Source organism: Leucoraja erinacea, chromosome 10 (genome assembly GCF_028641065.1).
Source record: "Leucoraja erinacea ecotype New England chromosome 10, Leri_hhj_1, whole genome shotgun sequence".
Classification (NCBI taxonomy): Eukaryota; Metazoa; Chordata; class Chondrichthyes; order Rajiformes; family Rajidae; genus Leucoraja; species Leucoraja erinaceus.
The window spans coordinates 55,784,833-55,803,316 of record NC_073386.1 but is presented as its reverse complement, the minus strand read 5'-3'; the positions used below and the strand labels follow the sequence as shown (position 1 = coordinate 55,803,316).

Here is an 18,484-nt window from a genome sequence, read left to right as displayed (position 1 = left end):
TCCGCAGACAGCGCTTGCTTTGGACAGACTCAATGGAGGGGAGCGAGGAACCGGTGATGCGTTGGGCAATTTTCACCACCCTCTGCAATGCCTTCCGGTCGGAGACAGAGCAGTTGCCATACCATACTGTGATGCAGTTGGTAAGGATGCTCTCGATTGAATCTCAAACAGGTAATTACTTTAGAAGTAAACTTGGCATATTTTATTAACCAATATTGTTTTTTAGAGTCATAGATTCTTACAGTTTGGAAACAGGCCTTATGGCCCAACTTGCCCACAACCAGCCAACATGCCCCATCTACACTAGTCCTACCTGCCTTAATTTGGCCCATATCCCTCTAAACCTGTCCTATCCATGTGCATATCTAAATGTTACTTAAACATTGCGATAGTACCTGCCTCCACCACCTCCTCCAGCAGCTCGTTCCATACACCTAGCACTATTTGTGTGAAAAGGTTACCCTTCAAATTCCTATTAAATCTTTCCCTCCTCGCCTTAAACCTACATCCTCTGGTTCTCGATTCCCCTACTCTGGGCAAGAGACTCTGTGCATCTACCTGATCTAATCATCTCATGATTTTGAACACCTATGTAAGATCACCCCTCATCCTCCTATGCTGCAAGGAAAATAGAACCAACCTACTCAACCTCTCCCTATAGCTCAGGTAGTCGAGCGCATTGCTATAAAACAGTATCCAAAATATATCAGTAATTCTTTATTCTCTGGTCATTTAAAGTCATTCATTCATTTTGTAATCTTAATCCTGCTTGTTACAATTTCAATGCTTTATAAGAATGTTATACTTCATTTTAACTTCCTTGAATATACAATAAAGTTGATTGTGCCTTTACCCATTCTATTGCGTTGATTTCTTCAGCTCCCTGCAGTCCCCAGAATGTAAGTGCTCACATGAACTGTACAGCACACACAACATCAGTGTGGTGGGAACAGAGTGAAGGTGCAATGTTCTACACGGCCATTGCAGAAGGAATGGAAGGAGACAGATACTCGTGCAATGCAACAGCGGCAAACTGTGAGATCCTGGGCCTCCCATGTGGCCAGACGTACGGCATAACTGTGTTAGCAATGGATGAGATTTGCACCAGTTTACCAAGTCAAGAGTTTGAAATTGAAACAGGTAAAATGATCATTACCATTTTATTTAACATAGCAAATAAATCTTATTTCACTGTTAAAACATAGAGCTTAGAACAGCACAGCACAAGGACTGGCCCTTCAGCCTGCAATGTCTGTGTCACACAAAACTATTAGTTATCTGCCTGCATATAATCCATATCCCACCATGTCTCAAGCATAGTGAGTGTGTTCCAGGCACTCCTCATCCTCTGTGCAGAAAGGTTGCTCCACACATCTCCTTTAAACTTTGCCCCTCTCATGTTAAACCTCTAATATTTGATTTTTCCAACCTGTGAAAATAATTCCGACAGTCCTCTCATAATTGTATGTACTTCTATGAGATCTGCCCGCAACCTCTGGCATTCAAGAGAAAACAATCCAGTCTAACATCTCCCAGCAGCTAATATCCATTATTTGAGCCATCATTCTGGTAAACCTCTCTTTCCAAAACATCCATATTCACATGCAAATCAGGGTCGTGCCATTAATTGTATATTTTCCCCTTAATTTTGACCTCCCAAAGTGCAATACCTCACACTTGCTCAGATTAAACTCCATCTGCCATTTCGCCTCCTATTTCTGCAGCTGATCTATATCCCGCTGTATATCTTGACAGCCTTCCTCAGAGTCCGTGATCCCAGCAATCTCGGTGTCATTTGCAGAGTTATACCCCTGTCCGACCCACTTAGGAAACTTGAACGGAAACCACTGGAGACTTTGCGCCCCACCCAAGGTTTCCGTGCGGTTCCCGGAGGTTCCCGGAGGTTTTTGTCAGTCTCCCTACCTGCTTCCACTACCTGCAACCTCCGGCAACCACCTGCAACCTCCAGGAACCGCACGGAAGCCTTGGGTGGGGCGCAAAGTCTCCAGAGGTTTCCATTCAGATTTCCTATGTGGGACAGGGGCATTAAGAACCAAACCATCTACGTTTACGCCCAAGCCATTTATATTTATCAAACAATAGAGGTCCCAGCACAGATCCCTGTGGAATTAGGTTGCTCAATTCAGCCTGAATATTGTCCTTCCACCACAACCCTCTGTCATCAATCAGTAAGCCAGTTCAGAATCCCTACGACCAATTCACTGTTAATCATGTGCATCTTAATCTTCTGGATTAGCCCACCTTGGGGGACTTTATCAAATGCCTCACCAAAATCCAGGTAGACAACATCCACCGCCCGACTTCATCTTTGTCACTAATGTCACTTCACCACTGTGCCACTATAGAGGGTGGCACAGCTGGTAGAGCTGCTGCCTCACAGCACCAGAGACCCCGTTTCGAACCTGACCTTGGGTGCTGTTTGTGTGAGGTTTACACATTCTCCTGTGACTACGTGGGTTTGCTCCAGGTGCCCCAGATTCCTCCCAGATCACAAGGACGTGTTGGTTAGTGGGCTAATTGGCCCCTGTAAATTGCCTCTAGTGAGTAGGAAGTGGATCAATGGTCAACATGGACTCTGTGGGCCGAAGGGCCTGTTTTCATGCTGGATCTCTAGACTCTAAACTGAATAAACGTAATCACCTCCTCCAAAAACATTGGTAAACTCTTGTAATTTTGTCGGCACCAAAATGTGGTGACATTTGGGTATTGCCTAGGTGAGGTCTGCGACATGATTTTACTGGGTTGCATGCAAAACAAAGTATTTAGAAACATATACAATTCTTAAGGGATTGGACAGCCTAGACACAAGAAAAAAATTCCCGATGTTGGGGGAGTCCAGAATCAGGGGTCACAGTTTAAAAATAAGGGGTCGGCCATTTAGGGCTGAGATGAGGAAAAACTTTCACCCAGAAAGTTGCGAATCTGAGGAATTCTCTGCCACAGGAGGCAGAAGAGGCCAATTCACTGGATGTATTAGAGAGAGAGTTAGATATAGATCTTGGGGCTATAACGGAATCAATGGCCTACTCCTGCACCTATTTTCTAAGTTTCTATGTTTCTATTTCACTCTGTCTAGGTACATGTGACAATAAAGTATCATTGGATCATTAAATCATTGAGTGTTTTGGGAGATCGTGTCTCATGAATGTGATTGCGTTTTTTGAGGAGGCAATGTTATTTTCCATATATGTTATAGCATAAAGGTTAACGAGGGCAAAGCCATAATCATTGTCTATATGGACGTCAGCAAGTCATTTGATAAGATTTCACACAGGAGGCTGCTCTGGAAGGTTACATCATATGGAATCCAGGGAGAGCTCGCTGATTGGATAGAGAATTGGCTTCATGCAAGGAAGCAAAGGATGATGATTGAAGGATGTTTATTGGACTGGAGGCCTGTGACTAGTCCAGGGATCAGTACTGGGCCCTTTGCTGTTTGTGATTTAAATCAAGTCATTGGGTTAGGGTTATTGACAGATACTTGATTGGTAAAAGTGTCAAGTGGAGAAGGTCGATGAATGGGTTTGAGACGTCCAAAAGGCCTACTTCTGCACCTACCACTTATGGACTTGTATCCCTGAAATTTATTTGCATCCATGTAGATCCAGACCTGAGACCATTTCTCGTAATGTTATATTTCATTTTAATTCGTGACCCAACGTGTGTCCTTTTTCCTGTATACTTTCTCGGAAGAGGTAAAAGGCAAATTAAAAACCTTGTTCTGTTTGTGCAGGATTAAAGTGACAATCGAGTTAAAACTATGACTATTCCCTTCTCCAGTACCTTGTATCCCACAGAACATGGTCGCTCACATCAACTGTGATAATAACACCGTCTCAGTGTTTTGGGATCCTAGCAATGGCACAGAGATATACAACGTGGTTGCAAAAGCAATTACTGGACATTGGGCCTCCTGCAATACAACAGGCACTGAATGTGAGGTCTCTGATGTGCACTGTGGACTGAACTACTATATAACGGTAGAGGCAATCCGCATGGAGTGTAACAGCGCACAAAGCTCTGCTTTAACAGTTAAAACAGGTAATTCATGTGAAGTATATAGAATCATATCTATACAATATTTGGAGAGTTTCCCTTGATCTATCCTCAGTCTATACTTATGAATGTTCTCTATGCAGTTCCGTGTGTGCCCCAGAATGTTGACGCTCACATGGACTGTGATGCTGGACATATGTCGGTCTCCTGGGAGTTCAGTGAAGGTGCAATATCATACGTGGCTACTGCAGAAGGGAGCAACGTGCAGCAATGCAGTGCCAATGATACACTGTGTGATATCACCGACCTGCACTGTGGAGAGACCTACACCCTCTCAGTTTATGCGATTGATGATACCTGTGACAGTGCTGAAAGTCCTTCCATCACAAGGAGAACAGGTAAATGCTGAGGTGTTTCCTGAATCATTCATTTCTCCATCAGTCATATCATTACTGAATTCTGCTCTGGCTAAAATATTCTTCACCTGAGAATACATTTGCTTGAAGATTTCAATTAAACAAACCACTCCAATAGTTCTCCCCAAAGTTAGAAACGTGTATATGAAGTCCATGGAAAGACTATTTGCTGATCACGCCTGTCCCGCACTCTAGTACAAATGTTCTTCGTCTCTTTGCTTTTTTCAGTATCGTGCATCCCACAACATCTCGATGTCCAGTTGGACTGTGACACAAACGATGCCTCAGTGCTGTGGAGCCACACTAAAGGTGCCGTGTCTTACTCCGCCACAGCAGAAGGAAGCAACTGGCACACAGCTTCCTGCAAGACAGTCAACGAAGAGTGTCAGATAACCAACCTATACTGTGGCCAAGTGTATAATGTAACTGTGACAGCACAGGATGGTGTGTGTGACAACTCACAGCCGCCTCAGTTTCAATTCTGCACTGGTAAGTCTTCCTATCTTTGTGTTTATTTAACATGCCCCAGGGCCCAAGGTACCCAACTAAATCAGTCCCACTTGCGGGTGCATGACCCATATCACTCCAAACAGTTTCTATCCACCTATGTCTTTTCAATGGCGTCATTGTACCTAACTCTGCTTCTTCCTCTGCCAGCTCCATCCACAATTGCACCACCCTTTGTGTGGAAAATGTTGCCCCCCAGGTACCATAGAAACATAGAAAATAGGTGCAGGAGGAGGCCATTCGGCCCTTCGAGCCAGCACCGCCATTCATTGTGATCATGGCTGATCGTCCCCTATCAATAACCCGTGCCTGCCTTCTCCCCATATCCCTTGACTCCACTAGCCCCTAGAGCTCTATCTAACTCTCTCTTAAATCCATCCAGTGATTTGGCAGGGAATTCCATAAATTCACGACAAAGTTTTTTCTCACCGTTTTATCTTTACCCTCTCATTCTCAATCTATTCCTCCCAGTTTTAACCTCACCTCCCCTGGGGACAAGAATCAGCTGATCTATCCACCTCATGATTTACAGTCTGAAGAAGGATCTCGACCCGAAACGTCACCCATTCCTTCTCCCCAGAGATGCTGCCTCGCCCCGCTGAGTTACTCCAGCATTTTGTGTCCATCTTCGGTGGGAACCAGCATCTGCAGTTCCTTCTTACTGCTGATTTCATAAACCTCTTCAAGGTCACTCCCCAGCTTCCTACGCTGCACGGTAAACAGTCCTACATTGACAATGCAACAGGACTTGCATCTTATGATGGTCATTCTAATTTCTTGCTTGGTCTCATTTAGTTTGTGCTTCACATACTTTGCAGCACCTTGTGCACCAGAGGACATCTACACCAGTCTGAACTGTGACACCAAGAGTACATCAGTGGCCTGGGAGGAGAGTGATGGGGCGATGTGGTACATTACAACAGCAGAAGGACAAGATGGACACATTTCACTGTGTAACACAACGGGAACAAGCTGTGAATTCATGGACCTGCACTGCAGTCAAATGTACTCACTAACTGTAACAGCGATGGACAGTTACTGTCAGAGTGTAAACACCTCCGTTTTTGAAACTGAAACAGGTAAGATTCCTAAGATGTTTGGGAGGTGTGAGAAATGTGATGCTTAAGCTGTAATGGTTTCGTTTCCTGAGAATTGTAATCAAAGAAAGCCACAGTTGCAATTTAAAGTTTTTAATCCATGTTTTGGCCTTCATGTTGATCTCATTTAGCAAAGAGTTTGAATGCACTAATTTCCATGCTATTTCTGACATCTTATGATGGTCACTATAAATTTCTATTTGCATAGAGATGGTTCCTCCGTCTTTCCGCTTCATAAGATCATAAGTGATAGAAGCGAAATTAGGCCATTCAGCCCATCAAGTCTCCGCCATTCAATCGTGTCTGCTCTACCTCTCCCTCCTAGCCCATTCTCCGGCCTTCTCCCTATAACCCCTGATACCGTGCTAATCTTGCTGTGACATTATCTCGCTGGTATTTTAAAAACAAATTCAGAAATGATGGTCTGTTAGTTCCAGTGTCTCTGATTGTAGCAGAGATTCTTGTGGTCTCTTTTATGTTTGGCTGTGTTCTGATTTTCACTTTGAAGGAAACGATGGAAACTGTAATGTTATCATTAACAAATGATCCACTTATCTTCCTTCCAAAAAGCTCCTTGTACCCCTCAGAACGTACACGCTGATAGTGTTGGAGTCACTGCCTCTGTAACATGGGAGCTGAGTAATCTCACAGTGTGGTACGCTGCAACAGCGGAGGGCAGCGATGGACACACGGCCACTTGTACCACGTACGACACAAACTGTCTAATCCCAGATCTTCACTGCAGCCAAACGTACAGCATCTCCGTCCTCGCATTTGGTGAAACCTGCAGCAGTCTCCAAGGCTCCAGTTATGAAATTTACACAGGTAACACACAAAGAGGGTTTCACTTTACATATGATTTTTGACCACCTTAGTACGTCATAACGCATTTCAGAATTTGATGTTTTTCATTCATTAATAAATGTGAGTAAAGGGGCTGTCCCACTGCAGGTGACCTAATCCGCGAGTTAAGAAGAGTGTCTTCGACCTTCAAGCTCGAGGGCACTCGCCTGGAAAACCTCGAGCTGGATCGACCGTCCGCGTTGAAACCGCGAGCTGGATCAACCAACCGCATGCACGCACACAAACACATTGCAAACGCGGGGGCGAGGGAAAGCGGGGGAGCGCTGTCTGAAATTCACACCTGCGAAGAAGAGGAAGGTAAAAGATGGTTGCATAGTAAGACCTTCGGAGACCACGGAGGGGGGGTGGAAGGAGAGAGAGAAGGTGGGGGGGGGAGAAGGTGTGGAGACACTTTTAAGAAGCATAATAAAGTTTAGCGGGCATTTTACCTACCGGGCGGGTTTCCCTTGGTCCTGAAAATGCCAATGACCCAACCAAAATCAGCGAAGGAGATTGCCTACGGCTGCCCTCTACTGCCTGTAACTAAATAGCAACCCCACTCCACGCACTACGTCAAAAAGAACCATGCCAACCAAATATTACTCGCAGAAAATTTTTCAACATTCTGAAAAATTTTCCGCAACCTAGCTGAGGCTGTGGGTATGCAGGAACTTCCCTCGAGCATGAAGGAGAGTTCCAGTGACCTCATAGGACCACGTGTCGACCATGCTGCGAGTTTGAGTCGAGGGCAAACTTGTCTAAACTCGCAGATTAAGTCGCCGCAGTGGGACAGCCCCTTTAGGAAGTCATGTTGCAGCTTTGGTTGGGACACTTTTGTTGTGGAGGCTCTCCCTGACTTACACAATACCCGATTTACGTAAACACGCGCTTACATAAACGATTCTTAAAGCTGAATTTACGTGCAGTTTGCTACTGCCATTTGCATCCGATAGGTTGGGACCCAGCAGCTGTGGAGAGGCAGGGTGAGTGGGTAGGGCCTTGATCTGAGGGTTTAATAAAAGTGAGAAACGGAAAGATGGCATTGGCTCCCCATCCGCGTCATAGAAATAAAAGCGATCCCCGGGCTCGCTCCCTTCCCCTTTGGATGTGATGCTGGGAAAGCGAGCGAGGAGGAGGAGGGAGAGCGGCGAGCGATTGCCAGCTGAGCACCACGAGGTGGGAGATGTCGGCGACCCTGGGGAAGGGCGGTGAGGTGGCGGTGGAAATGCGAGCGGTGGAGTGGACAGTGCGGCGGTGGAATGGGGAGCGGTGGAGTGGACAGTGTGGTGGTGGAATGGACAGTGCGGTGGTGGAATGGGGAGGGGTGGAGTGGACAGTGTGGTGGTGGTACGGGGAGCGGTGGAGTGGACAGTGCGGCGGTGGAATGGACAGTGCGGTGGTGGAATGGGGAGGGGTGGAGTGGACAGTGTGGCGGTGGAATGGGGAGCGGTGGATTGGACAGTGCGGTGGTGGAATGGGGAGCGGTGGAGTGGACAGTGTGGTGGTGGAATGGGGAGCGGTGGATTGGACAGTGCGGTGGTGGAATGGGGAGCGGGGGAGTGGACAGTGTGGTGGTGGAATGGGGAGCGGGGGAGTGGACAGTGCGGTGGTGGAATGGAGAGCGGGGGAGTGGACAGTGCGGCGGTGGAACGGGGAGTGGTGGAGTGGACAGTGTGGCAGTGGAATGGGGAGCGGTGGAGTGGACAGTGTGGTGGTGGTACGGGGAGCGGTGGAGTGGACAGTGTGGTGGTGGAATGGGGAGCGGTGGATTGGACAGTGCGGTGGTGGAATGGGGAGCGGTGGAGTGGACAGTGTGGTGGTGGAACGGGGAGCGGCGGATTGGACAGTGCGGCGGTGGAATGGGGAGCGGTGGAATGGACAGTGCGGTGGTGGAATGGGGAGCGGTGGAGTGGACAGTGTGGTGGTGGTACGGGGAGCGGTGGAGTGGACAGTGCGGCGGTGGAATGGACAGTGCGGTGGTGGAACGGGGAGCGGTGGATTGGACAGTGCGGCGGTGGAACGGGGAGCGGTGGAAGGGACAATGCGGCGGTGGAATGGGGAGCGGTGGAATGGACAGTGCGGCGGTGGAAATGCGAGCGGTGGAGTGGACAGTGCGGCGGTGGAATGGGGAGCGGTGGAATGGACAGTGCGGCGGTGGAACGGGGAGCGATGGAAGGGACAGAGAGGTGGTGGATGGAGGAAGCGGTCAGCTTGTCCCACAGTGCTGCCCGAGGGGAGTGGAGCACTAGTGTGATCGAGCACATCCTCACTGGCCATCATGAGGCAAACACTATGGGCCAGTGAGGTGGCACGTCTCCACCTGCCGGCCATCAAACGTTTTTGCATTTTATTTTAATATAGCCCCTGACACGAATATTAGCTTTCCACATGATTGGACCGGTTAAAATCCGATGTTTTTAATTGTGACTAGAAATCTAAATGCTGTAAATGAAGACTGACGTTACAAAATCGATGCTGACCTCAGGTGCTACATGTGTGTGGAGTTTGCACGTTCTCCCTGTGACCACGTGGGTTTCCACTGTTGCGCCGATTAATTGCCCCTAGTGTGTTGTGGATACGAAAGTGTGAGTGGGTGATCAATGGCCAGCACGGACGTGGTGGGCCGAAGGGCCTGTTTCCATGATGTGTCTTTCAAACAACTTTCAAAAATTCAATCAAAGCTTAAATCTCAGGGTAAAATGAACCTACAATATTTACAGCTGTGTGCAACGTTTCTGCACGTTTGCTTCTCTAATTCCCACCGACTATTTGGGGGCTTAGAGTTACAATTCCATCAAAATGATGATTCCCTTCCCGTTCTACCCATATAGCCTCAGTGTATGATCCTCCAAGAATATCCTCTGTAAGCACCCTGGTTATATTCTCCTTAGGGAAAAAGATATCAAACACTCCACACCCCTCCCACACTTCCCCCCCCCCCCCCCCCCCCCCCCAAACTTTCCCCCAACCTCTCTTACCCTCTATGACATTTATTACTGTGAAGTCTGAATGCAGCATTTGTAACCTGGAACTTTGAGCTTCCAGTCTAGTTTAGTTTAGTTTAGAGACACAGGGCAAAAACAGGCCCTTCGGCCCACCGTGTCCGCACCAGCCAGAGATCCCCGCATATTCACACATTCCTACACACACGAAGGACAATTTGACCAATTGACCTACAAACCTGTACATCTTTGGAGTTTGGGAGGTACATGAAGATCTCAAAGAAAACCTACCTGGTCACGGGGAGAACGCACAGACAGCGCCCGTAGTCAGGAACCCGGGTTTCCGGCGCTATAAGGCGGCAACTACCGCTGCGCCACGATGCCAACCCTGCCCTGCTCTCAGCAATGTTTCTGTTATGGCCATAATATCCGAGTCCCCTGAGCCAATTCACACTCTAATATGGTCTGCCGAACTCTTGGCTTGATGTCAAATACAGGCCTGACAGCATAAAGAAAACAGATTTCCTTCCTGAAAAAGTGTTGGTGAACTAGATGTTTTTTCTCTATTCTAAATATCTCTAATAACACCTCATAATTGCCACTTATTAATTCTACATCTTTTAATTGATTCATTTGCATTTATGTGTGCCATGTTGTGATTCAAAGGCATGTCTCTTATCATTAGTACAAGCTTAGAAACCTTTCATCTGGTAAGACAATCAATGTGCTACTATTTGTTGAAGTGTTCATATAAAAAGTACTTGGAGGTGGAGATACACTGGGTTTAGACCATGATGTCCCAGAGTCCATTGTTGTCATTTGCTCAAGTAATTGCACAATAACTTGTTTGACTATGCACCATTCAGAAGATAAAGGTGACAGATTTATCAAGGTACCTCTTTGGTACCTCAGACATTCCTTGATCATAGAAACATAGAAGCATAGAAATTAGGTGCAGGAGTAGGCCATTCGGCCCTTCGAGCCTGTACCGCCATTCAATATGATCATGGCTGATCATCCAACTCAGTATCCCGTACCTGCCTTCTCTCCATACCCTCTGATCTCCTTAGCCACAAGGGCCACATCTAACTCCCTCTTAAATATAGCCAATGAACTGGCCTCAACTACCCTCTGTGGCAGAGAGTTCCAGAGATTCACCACTCTCTGCATGAAAAAAGTTCTTCTCATCTCGGTTTTAAAGGATTTCCCCTTTATCCTTAAGCTGTGACCCCTTGTCCTGGACTTCCCTAACATCGGGAACAATCTTCCTGCATCTAGCCTGTCCAACCCCTTAAGAATTTTGTAAGTTTCTATAAGATCCCCTCTCAATCTTCTAAATTCTAGAGAGTATAAACCAAGTCTATCCAGTAGATCGGACTTTGCTTGCACTAAAAGTTATTCCCTTCGCCTCTATAAAAAAACTGTAATATACTGTAAATACACTGTATGGCTCGATTGTAATCACGTATTGTCTTTCTGCTGACTGGATAGCACGCAAGAAAAGCTTTTCAATGTACCTCGGTAAACATGACATCAATCTGAACTGCAGGTTATTTTGATTCACATTGGTAAAGCCATTTTTTCATAAGAATTTTTAACATGAACCTCATGGATTTGAATGTCAGCCTTTGTATTCTACAGCACCTTGTGCCCCAGATGAAATCATTGCCAACGTGGACTGTGATTCCAACAGAGTGGTGGTATCTTGGGGAAGGATTGATGGGGCGATCTCGTACGATGTAACTGCTGAAGGAAGTGATGGGCACACACACTTGCATAATACAACAGAGACACGCTATGAAATGCTGGATTTACACTGCGGACAATCCTACAACATAACTGTTACAACCTTGAGCTACATACGGCACGGAATTTCAAGTACTTCTATACAAATTCAAACTGGTAATGCAATTAATCTTTAAATAGCATCTAACATGGAAATAGTGTACATATGTGCTGGATAGTAAAAGTAATTATACCTGTTTATATTTTCTAAGTAACACCATGTATTTATATGAATCTAATATCTCTGGAGAGAAGGAATGGGTGACGTACAGGTTGAGACCCTTACACAAAGTCCTATATTTCACAGGCTACATCTAATAGTAAATGTTTCAAGTTATCTGTTTATTGTGCTTTTGTTGAAGGCGTCTGAAAGTTAATTTGTTGAATTTTCAGTCATGATATCATCAGTGGGAGGAGCAGAATTAGGCCATCCAGCCCATCAAGTCAACCACCACTCAATCATGGCTGATTTCACACTGTAATTCCTCTGTATTTTGATAGCTTTGGTCTGGTCTCTCAAAAGTAGAAAAGTATTTTCCAACACCCTTAATGTACTCTCTTAATGTTCTCTCTGGTGCAGGGAATGAAATGTTTGGTGTTCTAAACTAATGACATTTTCAATAGGTTACTTGGTAGTAACTGGCACACTATTCCCAAATTCTTGAAGATATCTGTGGGGATCGCTGAGATGCGCAGAAGACACTTTAAATGACAATTTAATTGGAAAAAAAGGACCTGAAACTGTATCTTCTGATGGACCAGTTGATCGAACTCCTTGCCCAATGCCGTAAAGTTAGCAATTCATAGCGACAGAATAATAAATAGAAACTGGATATTAAGGGTGATGGCACCATGGCAGAAAACACCTGTCTGAAGAAGGGTCTCGACCCTATTCCTTTTCTCCAGAGATGCTGCATGTCCCGCTGAGTTACTCCAGCATTTTGTGTCTATCTTTGGTTTAAAACCAGCATAGAAACATAGAAACATAGACAATAGGTGCAGGAGTAGGCCATTCGGCCCTTCGAGCCTGCACTGCCATTCAATATGATCATGGCTGATCATCCAACTCAGTATCCTGTACCTGCCTTCTCTCCATACCCCCTGACCCCTTTAGCCACAAGGGCCACATCTAACTCCCTCTTAAATATAGCCAATGAACTGGCCTCAACTACCTTCTGTGGCAGAGAATTCCAGAGATTCACCACTCTCTGTGTGAAAAATGTTTTTCTCATCTCCGTCCTAAAAGATTTCCCCTTTATCCTTAAACTGTGACCCCTTGTTCTGGACTTCCCCAACATCGGGAACAATCTTCCTGCATCTAGCCTGTCCAACCCCTTAAGAATTTTGTAAGTTTCTATAAGATCCCCCCTCAATCTTCTAAATTCTAGCGTGTACAAGCCGAGTCTATCCAGTCTTTCTTCATATGAAAGTCCTGACATCCCAGGAATTAGTCTGGTGAACCTTCTCGGTACTCCCTCTATGGCAAGAATGTCTTTCCTCAGATTAGGAAACCAAAACTGTACGCAATACTCCAGGTGTGGTCTCACCAAGACCCTGTACAACTGTAGTAGAACCTCCCTGCTCCTATACTCAAATCCTTTTGCTATGAATGCTAATACACCATCTGCAGTTCCTCCCTACACAGCCTGTATTATTTCATGTACTTACACCATTGTACCAATGGTGGGGCTGAACCAGTAATCAATTTGTCTGCTCCATATGATCTCACGTGGGGAAAAGAGCGTCATAGGAAATTTGTGCATCAATTTATTTAGATCAACGACATAGAAAATCATGTAAAATTCAACATAACGTCTGCAATAATGAATATGAAAAATAATAAATGAGAATAGATAAAATTGCTTAGTGAGTGCTAATTGTAAATAAATAAAGATATTTTGATATATTCAGTGCCAGCAACTAATGAATGATGCACACATTTCAACCCTTAAGTCTTATTTTTTTTAATGTTTTACTCTGTTTTCGGAATAACTTGCTTTTATTATTGTGTAGGAAAGAACTGCAGATGCTGGTTTAAATCGTTGATAGACACAAAATGCTGGAGTAACTCAACGGGGCAGGCAACATCTCTGGAGAGAAGGAATGGGTGACGTTTTGGGTTGAGACCCTTCTTCAGACTGATCTTGTTAGGCTTTCATTATTGGTTGTTTGACAAATTCATAGATAGAGCTGATAGTTATTGGAACTGACAGGGTGGTAGATATATGGAACGAGCTGCCAGATGAGGTGATTCAGGTACATAGAATGACAACATTTAAAAGGCACTTGGGTACATTGATAGGAAATATGTAGAGAAATATGGACTATATGTGGCCAAATAGCACTGGCTTAAATAGGCAAATCCACATGGATGAGTTCGGCCGAAGGGCCTGTTTCCATGTGGTACGACTTTAAGACCTTTATGGTCGATCAGAAGACACAAGGAACTACAGATATTGGAATTCTGAGCAAAACACAAAGTGCTGGAAGATCTCAGTGGGTCAGGCAGCATCTGTGGAGCGAATGGACAGGCAACGTTTTGGGGTCAGGACCCTTCTTCAGACTGATTGTAGTAGGTAGGAGAGACATGTAAAAAGGAGGTGAGGGTGGAAAAAAATGTGGCAAGTGATAGGTGGATACAAGTAGGCAGTATGGTGACATAGTAGTAGAGCAACTGCCTTACAGCGCCAGAGACCCGGGTTCGATCCTGACCATGAGTTCTGTTTGTGCCGAGTTTGTACGTTCTTCCTGTGACCTGTGTGGATTTTCTCTGAGATCCTCCCACACTCCAAAGGCGTACAGGTTTGGAGGTTAATTGGCTTGGTGTAAATGTAAAATTGTCCCTAATGTGTGTAGGGTAATGTTAATGTGTGGGGAGCGTTGGTCGGTGCTAACTCGGTGGGCCAAAGGGCCTATTTCCACACTGTATCTCTAAGTGAGAGGGGTTTGATAGGCAGATGGGTGGAGTAAGTTTAAATGGTTAGAGCAGGGGGGCTACTGGAGGGCTTGGCCCCACTCACCGGGAACACTCCCAGCTGCACTGCTCACCATAGCTCTCTGTTCTTCATTCCATCCCCACCTCTCTTTTCCAACTTTCTCCTCCCTACTATAATCAGTCCGGAGATGGGTCCCTTGTTGCATGTCCTTTCCCTCCAAAGATGCTGTGTGGAGGAAGGAACTGCAGATGCTCGTTTACACTGAAGATAGAGACAAAATGCTGGAATAACTCAGCGGGACAGGCAGCGTCTATGGATAGAAGATCTGAGGAAGGCTCTCGACCCGAAACGTCACCCATTCCTTCTATCCAGAGCTGCTGCCTGTCCCGTGGAATTACTCCAGCATTTTGTATCTACCCTTCAAAAATGCTGCCTGACTTGCTGTTCCTCCAGCATGTTGTGTTTTGCTGATGGTATATCATATTGTCTTGCATCTATTTAATTTTTAATTTTATTTTCAGTGCCTTGCGCCCCGCAGAATGTCAAAGTGCAGCTTGACTGTGCCGTCAATACAGCCCTGGTACTGTGGGACCATAGTAAAGGAGCTCTGTGGTATGGTGCTGTGGTAGAAGGAACTGATGGGAACAACATACTGTGCAGCACAGCAGAATCATCTTGTAGAACTCGCACGTTACTCTGCGGCCAGTTGTATCACGTGCATGTTGTGGCATCTGATAGCGCGTGTAACCATTCTGTGAGTTCCACAGTTGAAATCCAAACAGGTAACATCTACTATCGTTTTATTGACTGATGTTGCATATTCTCATTAGAAAATTGCAGCAATGTTCGGTGGGCCGAAGGGCCTGTTTCCGCGCGGTATCTCTGAACTAAACTGTTAATGCTGTATTCTTAATTATTATCTTTTCCTAGAAATGTAATATCTCACACCTATGCATTGTATGTTAAATTTGACATCCATTGACCTCTACATTGTCTTGCAATCCACATCAGTCAACATTCCAGCACAGTTGCTAACCATAATAGACATTGAAAGTCTCCAGTGTTTAAGAGGGAACTGCAGATGCTGGAGAATCGAAGGTTACACAGAAAGGCTGGAGAAACTCAGCGGGTGCAGCAGCATCTATGGAGCGAAGGAAAAAGGCAACGTTTCGGGCCGAAACCCTTCTTCAGACTGATCGGGGGTGGGGGTGGGTGGGGACAAGAAAGGGAAAAGGAGGAGTAGCCAGAAGGCTGGAGGGTGGGAGGAGACAGCAGGGGAGCTGAGGAAGGGGAGGAGACAGCAAGGACTAACAGAATTGGGAAAATTCGATGTTCATGCCCCCGGGGTGCAGACTCCCCAAACGGAATATGAGGTGCTGTTCCTCCAATTTCCGGTGCTGCTCGCTGTGGCCATGGAGGAGACCCAGGACAGAGAGGTCGGAGGCGGAGTGGGAGGGGGAGTTGAAGTGCTGAGCCACCGGGAGGTCAGCTTGGTTATTGCGGACCGAGCGGAGGTGTTCGGCGAAACGATCGCCCAACCTCCGCTTGGTCTCACCGATATAGATCTGCTGACATCTAGAGCAGCGGACGCAATAGATGAGGTTGGAAGAGATGCAGGTAAACCTCTGTCGCACCTGGAACGATTGCTTGGGTCCTTGAACGGAGTCGAGGGGGGAGGTAAAGGGACAAGTGTTGCATCTCTTGCGGTTGCAAGGGAAAGTGCCCGGGGAGGGGGTGGACCGAGAGGGAAGGGAAGAATTGACAAGGGAGTTATGGAGGGAGCGGTCTTTGCGGAAGGCAGATATGGGGGGAGATGGGAAGATGTGGCGAGTAGTGGGGTCACGTTGGAGGTGGCGAAACTGACGGAGGATTATTTTTTGTATGTGACGGCTGGTGGGGTGAAAGGTGAGGACTAGGGGGACTCGGCCCTTGTTGCGAGTGCGGGGATGGGGAGAGAGAGCAGTGTTGCGGGGTATGGAAGAGACCCTGGTGCGAGCCTCATTTATGGTGGAGGAGGGGAACCCCCGTTCCCTGAATAGTGAGGACATTTCAGATGTCCTGGTGTGGAACGCCTCATCCGTGGAGCAGATGCGGCGTAGACGGAGGAATTGGGAGTAGGGGATGGAGTCCTTACAGGAAGCAGGGTGGGAAGAAGTGTAGTCCAGATAGCCATGGGAGTCAGTGGGTTTATAGTGTATGTCGGTTAGAAGTCTACCATTGCAGGTGATAGACTTCTAACCGACATACACTATAAACCCACTGACTCCCATGGCTATCTGGACTACACTTCTTCCCACCCTGCTTCCTGTAAGGACTCCATCCCCTACTCCCAATTCCTCCGTCTACGCCGCATCTGCTCCACGGATGAGGCGTTCCACACCAGGACATCTGAAATGTCCTCACTATTCAGGGAACGGGGGTTCCCCTCCTCCACCATAAATGAGGCTCGCACCAGGGTCTCTTCCATACCCCGCAACACTGCTCTCTCTCCCCATCCCCGCACTCGCAACAAGGGCCGAGTCCCCCTAGTCCTCACCTTTCACCCCACCAGCCGTCACATACAAAAAATAATCCTCCGTCAGTTTCGCCACCTCCAACGTGACCCCACTACTCGCCACATCTTCCCATCTCCCCCCATATCTGCCTTCCGCAAAGACCGCTCCCTCCATAACTCCCTTGTCAATTCTTCCCTTCCCTCTCGGTCCACCCCCTCCCCGGGCACTTTCCCTTGCAACCGCAAGAGATGCAACACTTGTCCCTTTACCTCCCCCCTCGACTCCGTTCAAGGACCCAAGCAATCGTTCCAGGTGCGACAGAGGTTTACCTGCATCTCTTCCAACCTCATCTATTGCGTCCGCTGCTCTAGATGTCAGCAGATCTATATCGGTGAGACCAAGCGGAGGTTGGGCGATCGTTTCGCCGAACACCTCCGCTCGGTCCGCAATAACCAAGCTGACCTCCCGGTGGCTCAGCACTTCAACTCCCCCTCCCACTCCGCCTCCGACCTCTCTGTCCTGGGTCTCCTGCATGGCCACAGCGAGCAGCACCGGAAATTGGAGGAACAGCACCTCATATTCCGTTTGGGGAGTCTGCACCCCGGGGGCATGAACATCGAATTTTCCCAATTCTGTTAGTCCTTGCTGTCTCCTCCCCTTCCTCAGCTCCCCTGCTGTCTCCTCCCACCCTCCAGCCTTCTGGCTACTCCTCCTTTTCCCTTTCTTGTCCCCACCCACCCCCACCCCCGATCAGTCTGAAGAAGGGTTTCGGCCCGAAACGTTGCCTTTTTCCTTCGCTCCATAGATGCTGCTGCACACGCTGAGTTTCTCCAGCCTTTCTGTGTAACCTTGAAAGTCTCCATATTGACACCGGAAGTGAGTCACTGCCGACTCTTCACAATTGCAAACAACAAGTACATTAGTGAAGATGGTCACAAAATGCTGGAGTAACTCAGTGGGACAGGCAGCATCTCTGGAGAGAAGGAATGGGTGGCGTTTCGGGCCGAGACCCTTCTTCAGGCTGAGAGTCGGGGGAAAGGGAAACAAGAGATATAGACGGTGATGTATAGAGATATAGAACAAATTAATAAAAGATATGCAAAAAAGTAACGATGATAAAGGAAACATGACTTTCAGCCTGAGGATGAGTCTCGACCTGAAACTGCACCAATTCCTTTTCTCCAGAGTTGCTGCCTGACCCACTGAGTTACTCCAGCTTTTTGTGTCTACCTTCGGTTTAAACCAGCATCTGCAGTTCCTTCCTACATATGTACACCAATGATTAGATTTATGTCTCCCTACCACCAATCTATCCATTTTGCAACATTTTCTCTTCAACATTTGCCTATTTGGTTTAAAACATGTCTCTGCGACACCTTAGTAAAGTCCATCTGAAAAATCACTTACACTACACCACATAAAGAAGTCCAGGAAAAGACCAATAGA

The 18,484-nt window shown here is 46.8% G+C and overlaps 1 protein-coding gene across 1 annotated transcript in view; it reads left to right on the top strand.

The window, feature by feature from the left end:
* LOC129700664 (fibronectin-like) overlaps positions 1-11,744 on the top strand; it is an 84,179-nt gene extending 72,435 nt beyond the window's left edge. Inside the window, exons 17-19 of the mRNA XM_055641245.1 lie at positions 5,759-6,019; positions 6,608-6,862; positions 11,464-11,744. Of these exons, the coding sequence (XP_055497220.1) occupies positions 5,759-6,019; positions 6,608-6,862; positions 11,464-11,744 (797 nt within the window). The remainder of the gene's footprint in view (positions 1-5,758; positions 6,020-6,607; positions 6,863-11,463) is intronic.
* The last annotated feature ends 6,740 nt before the right edge of the window (positions 11,745-18,484 follow it).